Source organism: Sceloporus occidentalis, unplaced genomic scaffold, assembly GCF_023333645.1.
Source record: "Sceloporus occidentalis isolate IW3139 unplaced genomic scaffold, rSceOcc1.0.p SCAF_9, whole genome shotgun sequence".
Classification (NCBI taxonomy): Eukaryota; Metazoa; Chordata; class Lepidosauria; order Squamata; family Phrynosomatidae; genus Sceloporus; species Sceloporus occidentalis.
The window spans coordinates 10,286,574-10,304,877 of record NW_028316989.1 but is presented as its reverse complement, the minus strand read 5'-3'; the positions used below and the strand labels follow the sequence as shown (position 1 = coordinate 10,304,877).

Genomic DNA, 18,304 nt, shown 5'->3' with positions numbered 1-18,304 from the left:
TGCAAACAGACACCTAAATGTCTGTGAAGACAGCAATTGAACATAACATGAAAAACAAATCTTAAAACAGCACATAACACATTAAAAGCTAACTAAAATTAAAAACCTTCACTGTTTAAAAACAGAAAGTGAAATCTACCAACAGATCTCCCTTTTGTAGGTATTCCCTATTTTTGGCATCATTATCAAAAGGGACAGATTTCTTGCACCAACCCTTTTTATCTTGCATAGCGATAAGTTGGCAAGAAGGATCTCTGATGTCAGGCCAAGAACAGCCAGTTCCTACTGAAACCAAGTCTAAATTATTTTATTACTTAAATATCAGTACCAGCATTTGAAATTTAAACAAGGAAGCATCCAAGGAGAGCTAGTCTGGTGTTGTTGCTTGAGTACTAGACAAGTACTTTGGGGACCAGGATTCAAATCCTTGCTTGGCCATGGAAACCCATTGGGTGAGTCATGCTCACACTCAAAGGAAGACAAGACCAAACCCTCTCTGAACAAATCCTGCGAAGAATACCCTAAGATAGATTAATCTCGGAGTCATAAATGAGTTGAAGATTTGGTATATGTATGCGCATATTCACAGGTTGGCATTTCACCACTACCTTTTCTACTGGCTTCACCTCATAGAAGCACAGGTGAACAATGGGAAAATAAAAGCTATTCTTTAAGCGGATGTGTAAAAATGTACACATATGCATTGCAGGAATTTTAAAAAGCTGCTGCAGTTGTGAAACGCCCTCTTGCTTCGATGTGGCTACACAATGTGTGTCCCATGTGGCTTCCCAAACTAGTTTCCATTCACATTAAACAAGGTGTGAGTGTGGATCAAAGCAGTGGAAGAAACCAGCCAGTGGAGCTGGGATCAAACCTTCTGTAGATTCAAACTCAAAGATCAGATCTCTGATTCAAACTCAAGTTCAGATCTCTGCTTGACACTACTGCTCCTCAAAACATCTGTTTTGCCAGAACCAGACTGTGACATTTGCCTGTTTCCCATTAACATGCTGAAGAGATAGTGTAAATGGAGTAAGGCTCAGAGGGAGAAGAAAAAGAGAGGCCACATGAATTCCTTAAAAACATCACATTTAACCTATTTTTTTTACTTTAACTACATGAAATTATGTCTATGTAAATACATTTTGGCTGTGAGTATGATATTGTAATTTAAAGATATTACAGTGGACCCTTGTTATCTGCTGGGGTTTGGTTCCAAGATCCCCCATGGATAACAAAATCCGTGGATGCTCAAGTCCCATTAAATACAATGACATAGCAAAATGGTGTCCCTTATAAAAATTGGAAAATCAAGGTTTGATATTTGAAATGTATACTTTTGAACATTTTTAAACTGTGGATGCTTGAATCCATGTATAAAAAATCCATGCATAAGAAAGGCTGACTGTACCATGACACTGACATATGAGAATTATGATTTATGAGTACAAAACAACATTACAAAGGATCATTTGGTATAGGAGGAGGTCAATGGGGGATGACACCATGAATTACCGCACTGGGTGACACCAACCCTAGTCATGCCACTGCTAATGGGTGACCTTAGGCGTGTCACATGCTTTCAGCCTCAAGAGAAGGCAATGGGAAACCTCTTCAGAACAAGTCTTGCCAAGAAATTCCCATTGTAGGCTTGCCTTGGGATTGCTAGAAGTCGGAAATGACTTGAAGGCACACAACAAAGGTTCATCAGAAGTCAGAAATGACCTTCACACACCTATTAGACATTTTATCGTTGGGACATCTGAAGATATAAATATAATTTATGTAATATGGATATTAAAATAATAAGGAATTTAGAAGGTAAAAAAGAAGTAACGCGAAATAGAAAACATTACTTTCTTTTTTTTACTGGAATTAAACAAATTCAATCTGGTTTTCAGATAAAATTAAAATGTAAAGAAGTGTAAGACTTGTACAAGAGGACGCCAAAGTTAAGTGTTATGATTTTTATCAAGGAAACTTGCATGTGTCAAGATGTCAAGAGTGGGCAAGGTTATGTGTGTAATGTAATGTAAAGTCAGTGTTCAAGTGATTTCTTAGTCAGGGCCTATATAGACCGGTACTTTGTGCTGGCCTGTGGGCTGAGTTAGGGCACAGCATCTGCATGCTGGACGCCCTAACCCTGCCCCCAGGGCACCATTTTGGCGTACACTGGTCCACACAGTGTGCACCATCAAAACTGAAAGGTGAAACCCAAGGGTCAACTCTCCTCTCTAAAGGAAGCAAGACCAAGGTATTACATTGCATTTAGCATATTTTAACCCAAAGATCTGGTTCAAATTAGGCTATTCCTTTAAAAGCTGTACAGAAACAACTTAGAATGCTAGATTTGGAAGGGCCATGTACTCCAGCTCCCACCATGAAGGAATAAAGGACTTCCAAAGGATGACTATCCAGCCTGTTCAAAGACCTCCAGTAAGAATCCACACCATCTGAGACAGTGTGTTCCACTGTCAAACAGCTCTTACCATCAAGCAATTCACATTAAGCCTCATGTTTGGTGGAATCTCATTTGTTGCAGAGTAAATCTTCTGGTTCTAGTCTCTAAAGCAGAAGAAAACAAGCCTGCTCCATTTTCTACAGAGCATCCATTCATAAAGTCAAATATGGCTATCATGTCACCTCTTGGTCTTCTGACAGCTAAACCTGCTCAGCTATTCCTCACAGGGCATGGTTTCTAGACTTTTCAACATCTCGGTTGCCCTCCTCTGGACACACTCCAGGTTCTCAACAACCTTTTTGAATTGTGGTGCCCAGAACTGGACACAGTATTCCAAGTGAGGTCTAACCACAGCAGAATTGGTAGCTTGTTTGCCTTGCTTTAAGAAAATGACCTGTTCTCCAGCAGATGAAGTAGACAGACACTGGATCACTGCAACATCCTGAGATGATGATCCTATCACTACTTTCTACTAAAGTGCAGTGGTTGGAATAGCTCCTTTTTTGGATTACAACTCTCAGATCCCCCAGTCAATGTGACCCACACTGGCTATGGGAGTTGTTGTCTAAAAAGGAACTTTTCCAATCCCTGCTTAGTCAATTAATAATATACAAACCAATAAGATGAATGCAGTCATCTTAAACACATTTACTTGGCAGCGGGTCCCATTGAAATCTGTGAGATTTATCTCTGAGTAAACACGTATAGGGCTGGGTTGCAAATGTGCCTCCTATGTTAGTAGGTTGTGATAGTTTGGTATATAGCTTGACTGAATCCCAGTGTAGCTGCTACAGAAATGTCTGCTAATATTACAAAAGTTCAGGGCAGATGCAAAGTGCAAGAAGTGTCTGCCAAAATCAACTGATCCATCCTCATCTTTTTTGATGTGCAAGCAACCACACTCCCAATTTGAAGATTTTTGTTCCACAGTTATCAACCTGAGAAGTTTACTATATTCAGTTAAAAAAATAAACTGGGGCTCTGTATAGCATCACTCTGTACAACCAAAGCTGCTAGTCTCTCTAGGATCACTCTACTTATGATACAGTCCAGGCAGGGTTATTTTTGGCAAATGTAACGAATGGAGGGGCAGGCAAGCTTTGTAGGTTGTAAATGGGACACAGCATGTATTTGCAAGGCCACTCTGTCCACGCATAGCGCAGGCCAGTCACAGCTTTCGGGCAAACCTTATTGTGAAGAAACACTGATTGGTACAAGGAGGACTTGATCTGCACTGGGCTCCATTTACATGCTTCTTGTTCTGAGCAACATGCCTGGCAAAGAGATAAAGGTGCACATTTAATTCAACATACTATATCTGGTGTCTTAGAAACAAACATCTAGGGAAATCAAAGCCCACCAGCTAGGTAGGAATCCACAGAATCATAGAATTGGAAGAGACCCATGGGACATCAAGTCCAACCCCCACTCAATGCAGGATGTCTAGCTAGAGCATCCCCAGCTCCTTTCTGAAAACATCCAGAGGAGACCACTCCATTCCAACCCCTTAAGAAGACAGATCTATGCCCGTTCAGGCAGTTATTTCTCACAGGGAACAGACAAGACTGGCACTACTGAATTGCTCAGTGGTTAACAAAGCTTACGTCCTTATGCCACCCCCCACCCCAGAACCTACCTCAAATATTTTGTTGTCCAATTGGCGAAGCACAATGGGTTCATTGTAGGTGACATTGATAAGTTCATGGTCTGCATCCACCTGCACCATCTGAGGGTAGGGCCCTTGGTAGACCAGGAATTTCTTACCATAAGCAACTGCCAGTGCACCAAGGTGTAATCTGTAAGCCACAGTCTGCTTATCTCTGGGGTGGACGCTGTGAAACAGAGAGGAAAAACAGAAGATTATCACACCTCTTTAGTGGTGTTAAACAGCAAACCCACTCTCCTCAGTTCTCATGTTTTCAAAACTGTGAAACAAAAATCTTCAAATTGGGAGTGTGGTTGCTTACGCATCAAAATTCTTCCTCTTTAAGGCAAAAATGCCAATCTTGGCTGTAAGTAACAAGCAACATTGGGACAGTACAGAACGATTCCCAGCTAAGTGGCCACCCTAAGTCAGGATGAGTTCTGAGCCATTGCCCTGCGAACAATGTTATTGATTGATTGAAGGATTGAATTTACCTTTCTCATGAGAAGTGACCCAAAGTGGCTTCCAATAATTTAAAACCAAATTAAGTTAAAATCTTATTTTGCAGAAGTTTTTAAAAATTATTAAATAAAAATATTATTTAAAAAGAACACATTTAAAACATAATGACAAGAATGGTAAGGGAAAACTCCACAGCCCCTTGGCTTACAAATTAAAAGAGACACCCAAGCAAGCACATATAGGTTAAAGCAAATGGATCTTCATTACCTGCCATAGGGAGAATTTTCATCACCAAGGTCTATGGTCACAGCCATAAAAGTATTGGGCATTTTCTTATTAGGGACATAGCCATAGTCTGCTGTTTGATGCCATCGGATACGTGGAAAGCTGTCATTTTGTACCACGTTATGATTTGTACATAACTGCAACACAAGGTGAAAAGTAACAGTTGGTGTTTCTATAGCTGTGTAGACAAGGTCTAACGTAGCAGAGTTCTTGCTTGAACACAAATTAGACTACCACCATCTCCATCAAGAACATAAAGATAATGGAAGATATGCTCCCTGCTCTCCATCCTCATGTCACACCCCCTCAGCAGATGGCAAAGCCTGGCCCAGAATGTAAAGATTAACTTCCTACATCTTTTCACTTCATTTCTTCATTACATTTCTGTCCTGATTTTAATTGATAGGGCTCAAGGTTGCATATACAGTTCTCCCTCTCCTGCAATCTTATCCTCCCAACAGTTCTACAAGGTATATGAAACTGAAAGATAAACAAATTTCTGATAGTTATCTTATGGAGTGAGCCTCCTGGCTAAGTGTGGATTCAGAGTGGACCCTGGCCTTCTCATAAGCAGAGTGGGTAGGAGTTCTCAGGAATTAGAGAAGCACTTGACTATGTCCTTTAGCCAAGCACAGACCAATGACATCATACATCAAGACCATAAAAATCTGACATCATCAGTCTACATCTGTTGATGAGGATTAGCCAGATGTTTCTGCACACCATACTCCACCATCCATAGAAAAACATGAGCAGGGTGCAGTAGCAGACTTTTGCCCATGAAACTCTTATACTATGGTTGGAAATACAGGATTTCAGCCAAAATGTTCCAATAGATCTATTAATATTTGCCACCAAAATACTTTTTTGTCCCAGCTAATGCAATGTCCACCACCCAGTGCCATTTCCCATCAAACAACAATGCAATGAAACAGAAGTGGCAGGCTCTGGTAGTCAGCAGGTTGACCCTAATCGGAAGTTGAAATTCCTTCCACTGGGGAACACTAAAATTCATTGAGAAAGACCCCACAATGAAAGAACTATATATTTTGTTTTGATTTTTATTTCATTTATATTCAACCTTTTCTTTTCTGGCTCTGGATATGTAAGTATTATAGAACACCCTTGATTCTGCACACATAGACACTCTTTTGACATGTGGCATTTTTATACACTGCAATATATTGGAATTCCCAATGGCGACAGCAAATACCCCACAACTCATACAATGCAAGGTTTTTGATTTAATTCTAATGTTTAAGGACTAAGAAAAAGCTGACCAAGGGATTTCTCCTTCTTCATATCCATATACAAGAGCCATAAATATGGATTCCCATGGCTGGCAATCTTTTAGTGGCATACATGCAATGTACATTGCACTACATATGCAGTGTGGCTTTTGTAAACAACATGTAATGGTTGTATCAAGCTGACAGTGACCCCTTGTGGCACAGTGGTTAAATGCTGGTACTGGAGCCACTCACAGCTACAAGGTTTTGAGTTCAATCCTTCCATAGGTCTCTAATGAATACCCGGCTTGTTGGGAGCAATTAGCTTGTACATTGTAAACTGCTTTGGGAGTGTTAGTTCACTGATAATTGGTATAGAAATGTACTTGCTCTTGCTATTGCTATGGTAGCTAAAGTGGAATTCTTAGAATCATAAGAGTTGGAAGATACCATAACGGCCATCCAATTCAACTCTCTGCCATGCAGGAACTTACAACCAAAGCATCCCCCAACAAATGGCCACCCAGCCCCTGTTTAAAAACCTGCAAAGAAGGGGACTCCACCACTCTCCGAGGGAGTGTATTCCACTGTCAAACAGCTCTTACTGTTAGGAAGTTCTTCCTAAAGTTGAGGTGGAATCTATTATCCTGTCACTTGCATCCATTGTTCCAGGTCCTAGTTTCTGGTGGAGCAAAAAAGAAGCTTGCTCCAGCCTCAATATGACACTACTTCAAATATTTAAAAAGTGCTATATCATCACCTCTTAACATTCCCTTCTGCAGACTAAACATACCCAGCTCCCTAAGATCTGTTGTGCGCAGTTGTATACTAATCTTCAGAGTTACCTTTATTTTTGGCCCATGTGGTAATGTGGTGGCAACCTGATCCACATGTACACCTTCATTTTAGTGCTTCTAACCATTATTTCTGTACACTGCTGTTAAGCAGTGGGTGTAAGAGATACACATTGATCACTCATCCACATGCACTCAGTGTAAGGATTCCATAAAACAAGGGGAGCATAACTTTGCTGGCATTTTTAAATGCTACACTACAGTGTAGCATTTCCCATGCTCTTGCCCATGTGTCGAGGTTAAGAATTATTACTCAGATGATAGTAGGTGTGATACCTCTGGCACACTGACAAATTGTTGTTTTTTTCAGTCCATCCTACCTTGCAGGGGTTAAAAGTGCCACTTTTCCTCTAGTTGCAAGATCCATCTGCCTGGTTGTTTATTTGCGATTGTCCCATCTTTAACAGGACCAACTAACCAATCTTGCATTCATAGTTTTGTACCATAGACACATACCTGGACAAAGCCAAAGGGGAAATACCGCTGGGTTTGCCCTTTGGAGCCTTTGTGAAAGTCTTTCCTCCAGTCTTCAATGAGCGAAGGGAACGTGCAGTTGTACAGATCTGTGTTCATGACTGTGTTCTCTTCACCTGGTAGACAGAAGGGACCAAAAAATCAGTAAAAAATGTGAGTGATGGTGATTGCCTGCCTGCCCAGGTTTGCTCACAGCTTGAAAAAGTTACCTTTTGGACTGCAGCACCCAGAATCCCCAGTGAGTTTGCTGGCTAAGGATTATGGGAGTTGTATTCCAAACAAGTAACGTTGCCAAGCTCTGGACATACATACCTTGATACCAAATAACCCCGTGGAGGGTCATGTTGATAAAAGGATGAATCATTGAATTCCAGAGTACAGACGAATCTTTAGGACCAGCAATACGATCCAAGGAAATATTTCTGCAACATAAGACATGAGCCATTTATGTATGCCAGTGCAAGCAGTGAGAGGAACCAGCGCATGAAAATCAATGAAGTTATGGGTTAAGTTGGAAATTTACTAACAAAAGGGGGTATGGTAATTAGTTAAATTTATTAGAGGATCCAAGATGGCGGCAGCCAGATAAGATGCTGCTTTTAGAGCTCCAATTTTTTAATTTCTCTAAGGTTCTATCAGCTTGTTTTAAACTTAAACAGCTGGGTTGCTAATTTTGTTATTGATTAAAAGCTGTTAACCTCCCTTTTACTTTGAGCATTTTATCCTCTAAATTCTGTTTGTGATATGAAGCTACGGAAACGTCAGCGTTACAAGGCTATTACTGACTCAGTCAACAAACCTTCTGAACAAACCAAGATAGACTCCCTTTTTGCAAATATGCAAGAGTCTCCAGTGCTACAGACAGATTTAGAACTGAACAACAGATATACAATTTTGGAGTCTTTGCAGGCTGAAGCACTTACATCAGTTAATGAAAATGATTGCATAGTAAATGTAGGAGTCCCGGTTTTTCCTTCCAGTAATGGTGGTTGCTCTGAGAGATTGCCAGAAAAATGTCCTTGGAAGGATCTTCTGGCAAGGGAAGCATTTCTAATCTCAAAGACTTTTGAATCGTTGCTGACTAACTGTACCTCTATCAACAACAGAGGCATTAACAGAACAATTTCATAATGAGGAGGTTCTTATTCATCCCAATAATAAGACAGCTTCTCAGGCCGCTCCATTATTTGTTTATCCTAATCCTATTGACTATTCTTCGGCTCTGACATTACAAGCATCTCAAGTGGTGACAGCTGTTGGGAATAACCCTATTAATAATGGCAAGTGGTCAAACTTTTATAATATCAAGGTTTCTTTAAGTAAACTGTTGAGGTATGAGCAGAGAAGGATGGTGTTAAAGTCCTTTCAGTTTCTCCCAAATTTGAGCCATTATCAAAGACTTATTATGTCCTTTGATTCTTCCTTAGGCCCTGACTTGATGTTTGCTAAAAAGAACTTTTTGGCAAAAAAATTATGATATCCATTGCTTTAGGGTCTTAAAGAACAATGTGATTAATACTTTGGTGGCTTATAAGAAAGGAAAACCTGATGGAGTAGGCCTGGATCATCATGGATCTTCAATCTGGAGTAGGCCCAACAATGTAGCCGAACTTACTCAACTTAAAGAGGAATGGAATAGTATGAAGCAGGAAACTGAAAGGATTAACAAAAGCCAACATTTAACGGTGGCCTCCGTTCAAGTAGAGACATCTAATCAATTAAATGCTGATACTGCTGGGTCCTCTAAACCAGCTCTTGCTACCAAAAGTCAACTTTTGGGACTGTTCAATCCAGACACCTATGCCAATGGAGGAGGATGGTGCAAAGGAAGATGCACTGAATATTGACACATCTTTGCTCCCTATGAACCCTGCCCAGGCCGGTACAGCACATTTGCCATCTAGTGCTTATTTTGTTTCTAAGGTAAAACCTGTTGCTGAGGATTCCCCACTTTTACTTGATTTTGAGCTGGATGGGAGATCTGGAACTGGGCAAACATCTGTTGAGCAAATACAGGGGAAATCCTGGGCTAGGGAATTGGGAGAATTTACCTCTGTGTATCTGTATATTACTAATACCCTGCAAGATGAGACACCAACAATGGATGCTTTGCAGGCCACTGAGTTTAAATTTGTAGAGGAGCAGACTTTGCAGGGGTTTCAGGAACTTTCAGTTGCCAATCAAATAATGGTAACTGTCCAGCTGGAGGATACAACATCCAAATTCCGGAGGATAATCTAATCCCAGTTGGAAATTGATCCATCTACCTCTTCATCAGTTAAAGGCCCCGCCTGCTCTAGCACTAAAGGTTACATCCAAATTTCTGCAATTTCATCTGATCCAGTTCAGTGTCTAGAAGGGGGTACTTCCGGTCCGTTACTCCTTTCATGGAACATGAACTCCAGATATTTTGGACCTCAGTGTACAAAAGCACTTTGCATGGCTAGCATTAAGGATGATGGGACACGTAATTCGAAACAGTGAAAGCATTCCCCACCACTGTTATAAATGTATGGAGCAACTTGTGTTGCAGCCACATCCTTTATACCACAAAGGGATACAAAGGAACAGATAATGTATGCAGAACTGTATATGCAAGGAAAGGATCCAGATTGTTGAGAAAACATATGTCAAATGCAGGAAAATGATGAGTGCCTATTCTATTAGTCCTCCTTACCTTTTGAGGTCTGTTGAGATTCCACATTCTTGCAATGCTCTCTTGGAAGACCAGGCCTCAATTGGTGTCCCTCCCCAGGTGGAGTCTATCAGTCCTATGGGATACTGGAGTGTGTCGAACAAGTGCCGCCCAAAAAGCCAGCAGACAGCAGAGAAATAGCTGAAGTCTCCATGTCCAAGGTTTTCTGTTCAATGTAGGTTTGTTTTATAAAAGTAGGACATTTATAAATTGAGACATAAAGTAATCTATGTGTAATGAAACTGAATTCCTACTTCTGATTAATTTTCAGCTATTAGCTCTTCTACAGTTGTGAAGAACCAGGTATATGGCCTAGGGTACTGCAGTATGTTCATAGCATAAACCTCTGTCACAACAACTGATGTTTCTCATTCTTGGAAAATGTATGCCATGGCTGCATAGAACGGATTATAGTTATAAGGATTTTATACCATGAAGAACCATGCTCCAATACAGTTTTTTTTCACTAGGGCTATAATAGTGGACTACTAAATTAGATTATCCCTACAGTCAGTTACGACTAAACATTTATGTCAAGCTGAGATAGCAATTGGACTTAATTTCTAACATGTATTGATATTTCCGCCTGCATTTACCCCTAAAACACCAACACTTAAAAAGCCTGAATCTAAGTCCTTTCCTCCTATTCTCTCCCAATCCCCAATAGGCAAATCGCTTTTAACTGTTGTTCTTGTGTGCCTTCAAGATGTTTTTGACTTAGAGTGACACAAATGTAAACCTATCATGGAGTTTTCTTAGTAAGATTTCTTCAGAGGGGGGTTGCCTTTGCCTTCCTCTAAGGCTGAGAGTGTGTGACATGCCCTAGGTCACCCAGTAGATCTTAATGACCAAACAGGATTCAAACCCTAGCCTCTACTGTCATAGTCCAATGCTCAAACTACTGCACCATGCTGCCTCTCAAATAGCTAGCTTCTACTTTGTTCTCTTTCTGTCATCTTTCTAAAATTTACATGTAGATTTACTGTCTTCCTCCTTCTTTAAGATCATTTCCTGATTTTTTTCCTGAAATTAACAAGAGATATACATTATATGCCATCTCCATAATGGAAGTCTGAACAGACCTGCATGCATGGAAGCTAGCATTAGGGACTTCTATAAGTAAACTTAAGAATTTGTTCTTCTGTCCTATCTTTGATGAATTTTTCTCAAAACAAGAATACCTCACTTCAAGCATCAAGAACAGTCTGCAGCCATAAGCTCACAGCCCTAACCCACTGAAAACTGCTTGTATAAACATCAGATATTCTTGCAGTACCTTGGATATTAGTTATGGAAACAAAGCTTGCAATTATCATTATTCCAATTATGTTCCATCTATGCAGAAGCAGGACTGAGGAAAAAAATTGCAGATAGTTTGGTGAATATTTTGCATGACAAACTCTCTTACCAGCTGTTGGAACAGACCACTGCAAATTGATGGCCTCCAGTTCCTCCAGTTCTTCATCAGATTCAACAAGAGCAGCTGCAAACACACGCACAAGAGGATATTGGATGGCCTCTGCCAGCTCCTGACTGGCATTGAATATCTAGGAAACAGGACAAGATTCTACTCAAATCGCAATTAAACCAAGCTGAAAACAATTAAAGGGTGCTTTTCAATTAGAGTTTAGTCCATAAATGTGGAAACCAACAGTCATGGTTTGAAACAAATGCTAGTTTCTTAAAAACAAAATAAAAAAGCTCAAAGTTGAACACATGCTGTTATGATGTATTTTACCTGACAATTCCTGCTTTGTCTACACAGATTGAGTCTTCCTTACCCAAAATGATTGGGACCAGAAATATTTGGGATTTCAGAATATCTGTATTTGCACATATGTATATAATTAGATATTTTGCAGAAGGGATCCAAATCTAAGCACAAAATTCATTCATTTTTCATATATGCCTTGTACACATAGCCTGAAAGTAATTTTATGAACAATATTTTTAAATAATTTTGTTCATGAGACAAACTTTACATTGTACATTGAAACATCGGAAAGCAAAGGTATCATTATCTTAGCCTCCCATGAAAAAAATGGGATTTTGGAGTATTTCAGATTTCAGAGTTCTGGATAAGGGTGGCTCAACCTGTAACAAGAAACTAGAGATTGGGGAAAGTTACACTAAATCATGATTAACTCTTCCTCCCAGCCATACAGGAGAAGGAAAGGAAAACAAGTGAGGCTGAGGCTTGGGCTCATAGTTTGTGAGCATGATGCCAAATCCTAAATTAGTATTATAGCTCAAAGAGAGAGGTCCCTTTTTCAGTTAAAAGGTATAATCCAATGTCAGAAACATTCTTGGGAGTCCATTCATATGTGAGTTTGGCCAAAAGCAGAAGGGTAGGTTATCAGTATATTTTACCATAAAGCTTTTATTCCCCATAACTAAGCCAGTATGGTTTGAGTGTTTGACTAGGACTAAGGTTCACATCCTCACTCTTCCATATAGACTCCCTAAGTAATTTTGGGCCATCACACTCTCAGCCTCAGAAGAATGCAATGGTAAATGCCCTCTTGCCAAGAAAACCCCATGATAGGTTCACCTTAGGGTCACCTTAAGTCAAAAATGTCTTGAAAGCACACAACAACTACAAACCAAACCTTAGGAGAGGCATTTCAGCCTTCTAGAATGGGACCCTCTCTTTGATTAAAAAAACCTGGGTAACCACTGAAAAAGAATTTGTTCGAACAATGAAGGCAGCATCAAAATCCAGGTAGCCAGGCTGGGACTCCAGGAAAAGTCAGATTCGAGTGAAAGTCTTAGATTTTGCTCCCCTGAGCTAAAGAAAATAGCTTCACGTTATACTGGAATGAAGCCTATGCCTACCTTTTTCTTCCCAGCTAGGGCTGGCAGGTGTCCCTTATTTGAGGGAAAGCTTTTCCTTTTATATGGATTGAAAGAGATGCCAAAAAATCTTGAATTTTGGAATTTAGGCCTTTCATAAAGGTAGAAATTTGTGAATCATGTAATTTATTAACCTGGATAATATGTTAATTCTATAAATACATGGCTAGGTTAATTGAAATCAATACTTTCATTTGGCATTCAGGTATAACCCAAACTTGTCAATAGCTACCTCTGAGTATCAGGCCTGCATGCCATGAATTCCACCTGTCCTTTATTACTATTTTGAAAACCTGGTCACAGTATTCTGAACTAAAGCACAGCACCTTCATTGCACTTTGTAGACATGTCACTCACCTGCGAAACTGTCATCTCCATATTACTTTGTCCACTGCAGAGCCAGACGTCACCAAAGTAGACATCGTTCAATGTCACATTTGACACTTCTTGCTTGTAGGACTGCCTCACTTCTAGACTGTAAGGGCCACCCTGGGGCATAGGACTCAGGAGAACTTTCCAGACTTTAGTGGCAGCTGAGAAATTTTGAAAACAAAGACCATAAAGATCCCAGGATTTGTTATCAGTTTGGAAGCTACATAGAATTGATAACACACACCTACACCTTGCTAAAGGTCATTATAAATAATACAAAATGAAAACAGATTGTATGCAGTTTATGTTGTCAGGAAATGCCATGGAGATTCACAACCTTACCAGGGTGCAGTTCCATAATCATGGCTCCATGACAAAGAAAGCCTAGTCTCTTGCATGGATCCATCTGATCTCACATACAAACAAGGCATGGAACACTGCTACCTAGGCAGATGTTGGTCTGTGAGGTGACTTCCCAAATAACTTGGTCGTTTATGGGCTTTAAAGACAATACAAACATTTAAACCCCAGCCTAGGAACAAACTGCAGATAATACAGGTTTCAGGCCCGACTATGGAACAGCCAGCCTTGGTCGCCTTGGTGGATGACCTACACAAAGAACTGGACAGGGGCAGTGTGTCCCTGCTAGTTCTGCTAGACCTCTTAGCAACTTTCAATACCATCGACCATGGTATTCTTCTAGGCTGCCTCTCTGGGATGGGCTTGAAGGTACTGTTTTACAATGGCTCCGTTCCTTCCTGGAGGGGTGAACTCAGGAGGTGGCGCTGGGGGACTCCTGCTCGACCCCCTGGCCATTGACCTGTGAGGTCCTTCAGGGTTCTGTGTTGTCTCCTATGCTATTTAACATATACATGAAACTGCAGGGAAAGTTCATCCAGAGTTTTGGGGTGAGGTGTCATCAATAAGCAGATGACACCCAACTCAATTCCTCCTTTCTGCTTCAATCCGAGGAGGCTGTCCTAGTCCTAAACCAATGCCTAGCATCAGTAATGGACTAGATGAGGGCAAATAAATTGAAACTTAATCCAAGCATGACAGAGGTGCTCCTGGTCAGTTGAAAGGCATATCAGGCAGGGAATAGGGATCCAGCCTGTGTTAGACAGGATTGAACTCTCCCTGAAGATGCAGGTTTGCAATTTGGGGGTACTCCTGGACTTGGCTCTGAACCTGGAGGCCCAGGTCTCTACAGTGACCAGGATATGGCTCAACCCCTGATATCTCCAAGCAGAGCTGCCTGGAATCCAAGAGAGCTCCTGCCAGCCAGTGTCAATAACAATGGATTAGATGGACCAAATGAAAAGTAACTCTACTTGTAATAGGCTAAAGATCTTTCTTCCTCAGAATGCTAAAATCTCTAGCAAGTACCACCATGTTATCTGGATCTCACCCAAAGCTTAATGTGCTCAGAAGCCATGTACCTTTTTTTCAAAGTTCTTTGCATTCTGCTGGTTGGTTGGCGGGGAAATAATGATGGATACTGAACAATGGTTCATAACCTTTGGTCTTCTGGTGGTTTTAGACTTCAGAAGACCAAGTCAGCATGGCCAATGTTCATGGATTCTGGGGCCAAAATAATGGGAACCACTGAACTAATGATGTATTGGCACCTAAAGAGATCTACCATTGAGGCAGAAAGGGGGAGAAAAGAGAACTGTGTTGGGGGCAGGGGAGACAGGTTTACATCTTTTATTTGATTTATTACCATGCACTTTTGCAGCTTCTTTGATCATAACATTGTGCGTCTGGAAAACAGTAACTGATATGTTGGCACCAGGAGTTCCATAGCCCCATACAACAGCACGGCTTGGTTCCTTCTGCAGCACCATGTGGTCACCATAATAGTTGGCAAAGCGAAGCTGAGCACCTGGAGTAGATACACAAAAGGTCACAACATTCCCCATTAATAGTTATTGTGATCTCTTCTAGAACATCCCTGGTGTGAACCAGCTGCAATGCAACTTTTAGGCTTTTCTGACTCTGAGAAGAGCAGCCAATTTGTAACAGAGCGCCAAGGAAGTATATAACTTAAAGAAAATTCATCTCCAGACACATTGCTTTTACTCCCCTTATTTCTTTTTAAACCCCAAGGCTATCAAAGCGGCTTACAATTTGTTAATTAGACATTTCCCTGCCCTCAGGCTTACAATCTAAAAAAGACAAGGCACATACCTGTTCCCATTAAATTTTTGAAACAGTGTTTTTGAATATGTATACCATATATATTCAACTATAAGTTAACCTAATGTATAAGTCAAGGGCAGGTTTGGGAGCCAAAATTATGGAATACCTGTGGATAAGTCAAGGGTAAAACTTAGGAGCATGTAATAAAAGCTGTAAAGGACAAAGCAAAAGAAAATGATGCCAAAGACATTACAAAATTATGGCAAGCATAATTGTGCTCACCATAAAGGCTGAATGGATGAAGGGGGGAACTATGGAAAACCATGGCTATGCGATGTGTGTGGGAAGCATCCAGGGACAGGTGTGGTTATGAAAACAAACACATGGCAAAAAGAATGAAAAGGCAAAGCAAAGCAAATGGTGACTGCATTAGCAGTGATTATAGCCTTTCACTTTAATGTGATAATTTTGCATGACTTTAACCCAGAAAAGCTGACAGACAGACACAAATTCAAATCCTTCAAACCCCAGTTCCTCTTGGAGCTCCTTTGAGGTGTTAAAAAAGGCCAAAGTGGGGTCGCAGTGGAGAAAGTAGAGGGGGTCAGTGCTTCTTTAAGGTGCTCCTGGGATGGGTTAAAGTTCTTGCCTTTTGCCACTCTACTAAAAGAAGGGGATAGGTCCTTTTTGGGTAAGGGTTTAAAAATACAGTACATACGTCGACCCAGGTTATTTGGGTCAATTTTTAACTAAAATCTTAAGGCTTATACATGAGTATATACAGTATGTACCCACGAACAGGTGGTGTTCTCCCTCCTCTGGTTACAGCTGTTTTCAGCCTTTCCCAAGTTAATATGTGCCAGACATGTTGCACTACAATCCCACCATCCACACTGAGCCTGCCCAGTGGCTATGATGATGATGATGATGATGATAATAATAATAATAATAATAATAATAATAATTTATTTATACCCTCTAACATGTTGCAGAAAAAACCTGGGACACAAATGTCCCAGCAACATCAGAGTGTATCAAGATGGCAAACGTTACAAATGGGGGACAGCACACAAACTAGGAGAGGTTGGGCCAGTTTGCTTTTACAGGGTTCCTACTGGGAAACCAGTTCTCCTTCCTTTCCCTTTCCCCTCTGCTGAGTCAACTGAATGCAAACTACTACTGAACTTTGGACTCAGTTTGCAACAACTGAAATAACAACTGAGGACAAAGCGGGGAAGTTTTGGGGGGGTGGAAACTAGGAGATTTTAAAACAAGCTGAAAAAGGAACATGGGTTCTTACCTGTGAGGTGTTATAGGATGTTTCCACCTCCATTGCTGGAAAAAGGAACACTGATTCTTACCTGTGAAATGTTCGTTTTCAGCGATGTAGGTGGAATTATCCTCCCCACCCAGAACTGAGGAGGCATTTTCCCTTGGTTCTCCAAGGGTAGTTGTTAGTTAGTTACTTTTAGTTTGACTTTATGATAGTTTCTATTTATTATACTTATATTTGCAATAAATGCTTGTTTCACTCCAACTTCCATGGTCCCCTCTTATAGAATCCTGGAGTTTGGAATCACAGAATTGTAGAGTTGGAAGAGACCCCAAAAAGGGCCATCCAGCCCAACCCCATTCTGCCATGCAGGAACTCTCAATCACAGCATCCCTGACAGATGGCCATCCAGCCTCTGCTTAAAGAGCTCCAAGGAGGGAGACTCCACCACTCTCTGAGGAAGTATGTTCCACTGTCAAACAGCCCTCACTGTCAGTAAGTTCCTGTTAATGTTGAGCTGGCATCTCTTTTCCTGGAGTTTGCATCCATGGAGTTCAGAGGTGAGTGCGAATTCTTTCCCAGAGAGGAGCCCCAGGAGGATGCCCCAATGCAGCCCTGGCAGCCCATGGAGGAGAGGGTTGAAATGATCTGTGTGTCTGGGGCTGCATCACACTAGAAAAATAACCCGGTTTGGCACCGGTTTAAGTCTCTTGGCTCAAGGCTATGGAATTCTGGGAGCTGGAGTTTGTTGTGGGCCCAGAGCAGAGCAGAGCTCTGCTCTGGGCCCCACAACAAACTCCAGCTCCCAGAATTCCATAGCCTTGAGACAGATAGAGTTAAAAGCAGTGCCAAACCTGGTTATTTCTCAAGTGTGGATGCAGCCTGAGGCTGCATTCCTGGGAAGGAAGTGTCTCTTTGGACTTGGTATTGAAGGGATTTGAATTAGATATGTTAAGGAACTAATAGGAATGCTGTAATTCAGTATTAGTATTTTATAGTGTGTATCTGTATTAGTATTGTATTTTTAATGATGCAATCCCGCTCCGATCCTTGGGAGAAGCGGGAAATATAAATAAAAATTACTATCATTATTACTATTATTATTATTATTATTATTATTATTAATTATCATTATTTCATCTGGGCGGTGGGTGGGTTCCCAGTTCAGCCATGGGTCGCCTTGGGAAAGTCACACTCTCTCAGCCTCTCAGGGGAAGGCAAGGACAAGCCTCTTCTGAACAAATCAAAAGCCCATGTTTTTCATGTTGACAGCACACAACAACAACAACAACAACAACAAGGCCTACCTAGTGCACAGAACCCACTGCATGTATAGCATTGCATTGCATTCTATTGCCTTGTGTAGCATTGTATTGCGTTGTATAGCATTGTGTACCATTGTATAGCATTGAATTGCATTCTATAGCCTTGTGTTGCCTCACCTGCCTGCCAAAGGAAGAGGAGGAGGCCCAGGAGGAGGCCCGGGGCAGCTGCCATTGTCCTCCGGGGAAAGAGAAGCTGCTGCAGCCGCTGGACGTTCCTCCTGAGGCGGGGGAGGAGGG

At 41.1% G+C, this 18,304-nt stretch overlaps 1 protein-coding gene across 1 annotated transcript; it reads right to left on the bottom strand.

Annotated features, from left to right (window-relative positions):
• Window positions 1-36: 36 nt before the first annotated feature.
• On the bottom strand, window positions 37-18,254 carry SIAE (sialic acid acetylesterase). The gene is made up of 10 exons (XM_089538279.1): window positions 18,185-18,254; window positions 15,054-15,215; window positions 13,316-13,491; window positions 11,514-11,652; window positions 10,088-10,271; window positions 7,723-7,832; window positions 7,393-7,526; window positions 4,836-4,990; window positions 4,098-4,293; window positions 37-3,735 (listed from the first exon to the last, which is right to left on the bottom strand). Exons 1-10 carry the CDS (start codon window positions 18,237-18,239, stop codon window positions 3,499-3,501), a joined length of 1,548 nt encoding a protein of 515 aa, XP_089394405.1. The 5' UTR covers window positions 18,240-18,254; the 3' UTR covers window positions 37-3,498.
• Window positions 18,255-18,304: the final 50 nt, after the last annotated feature.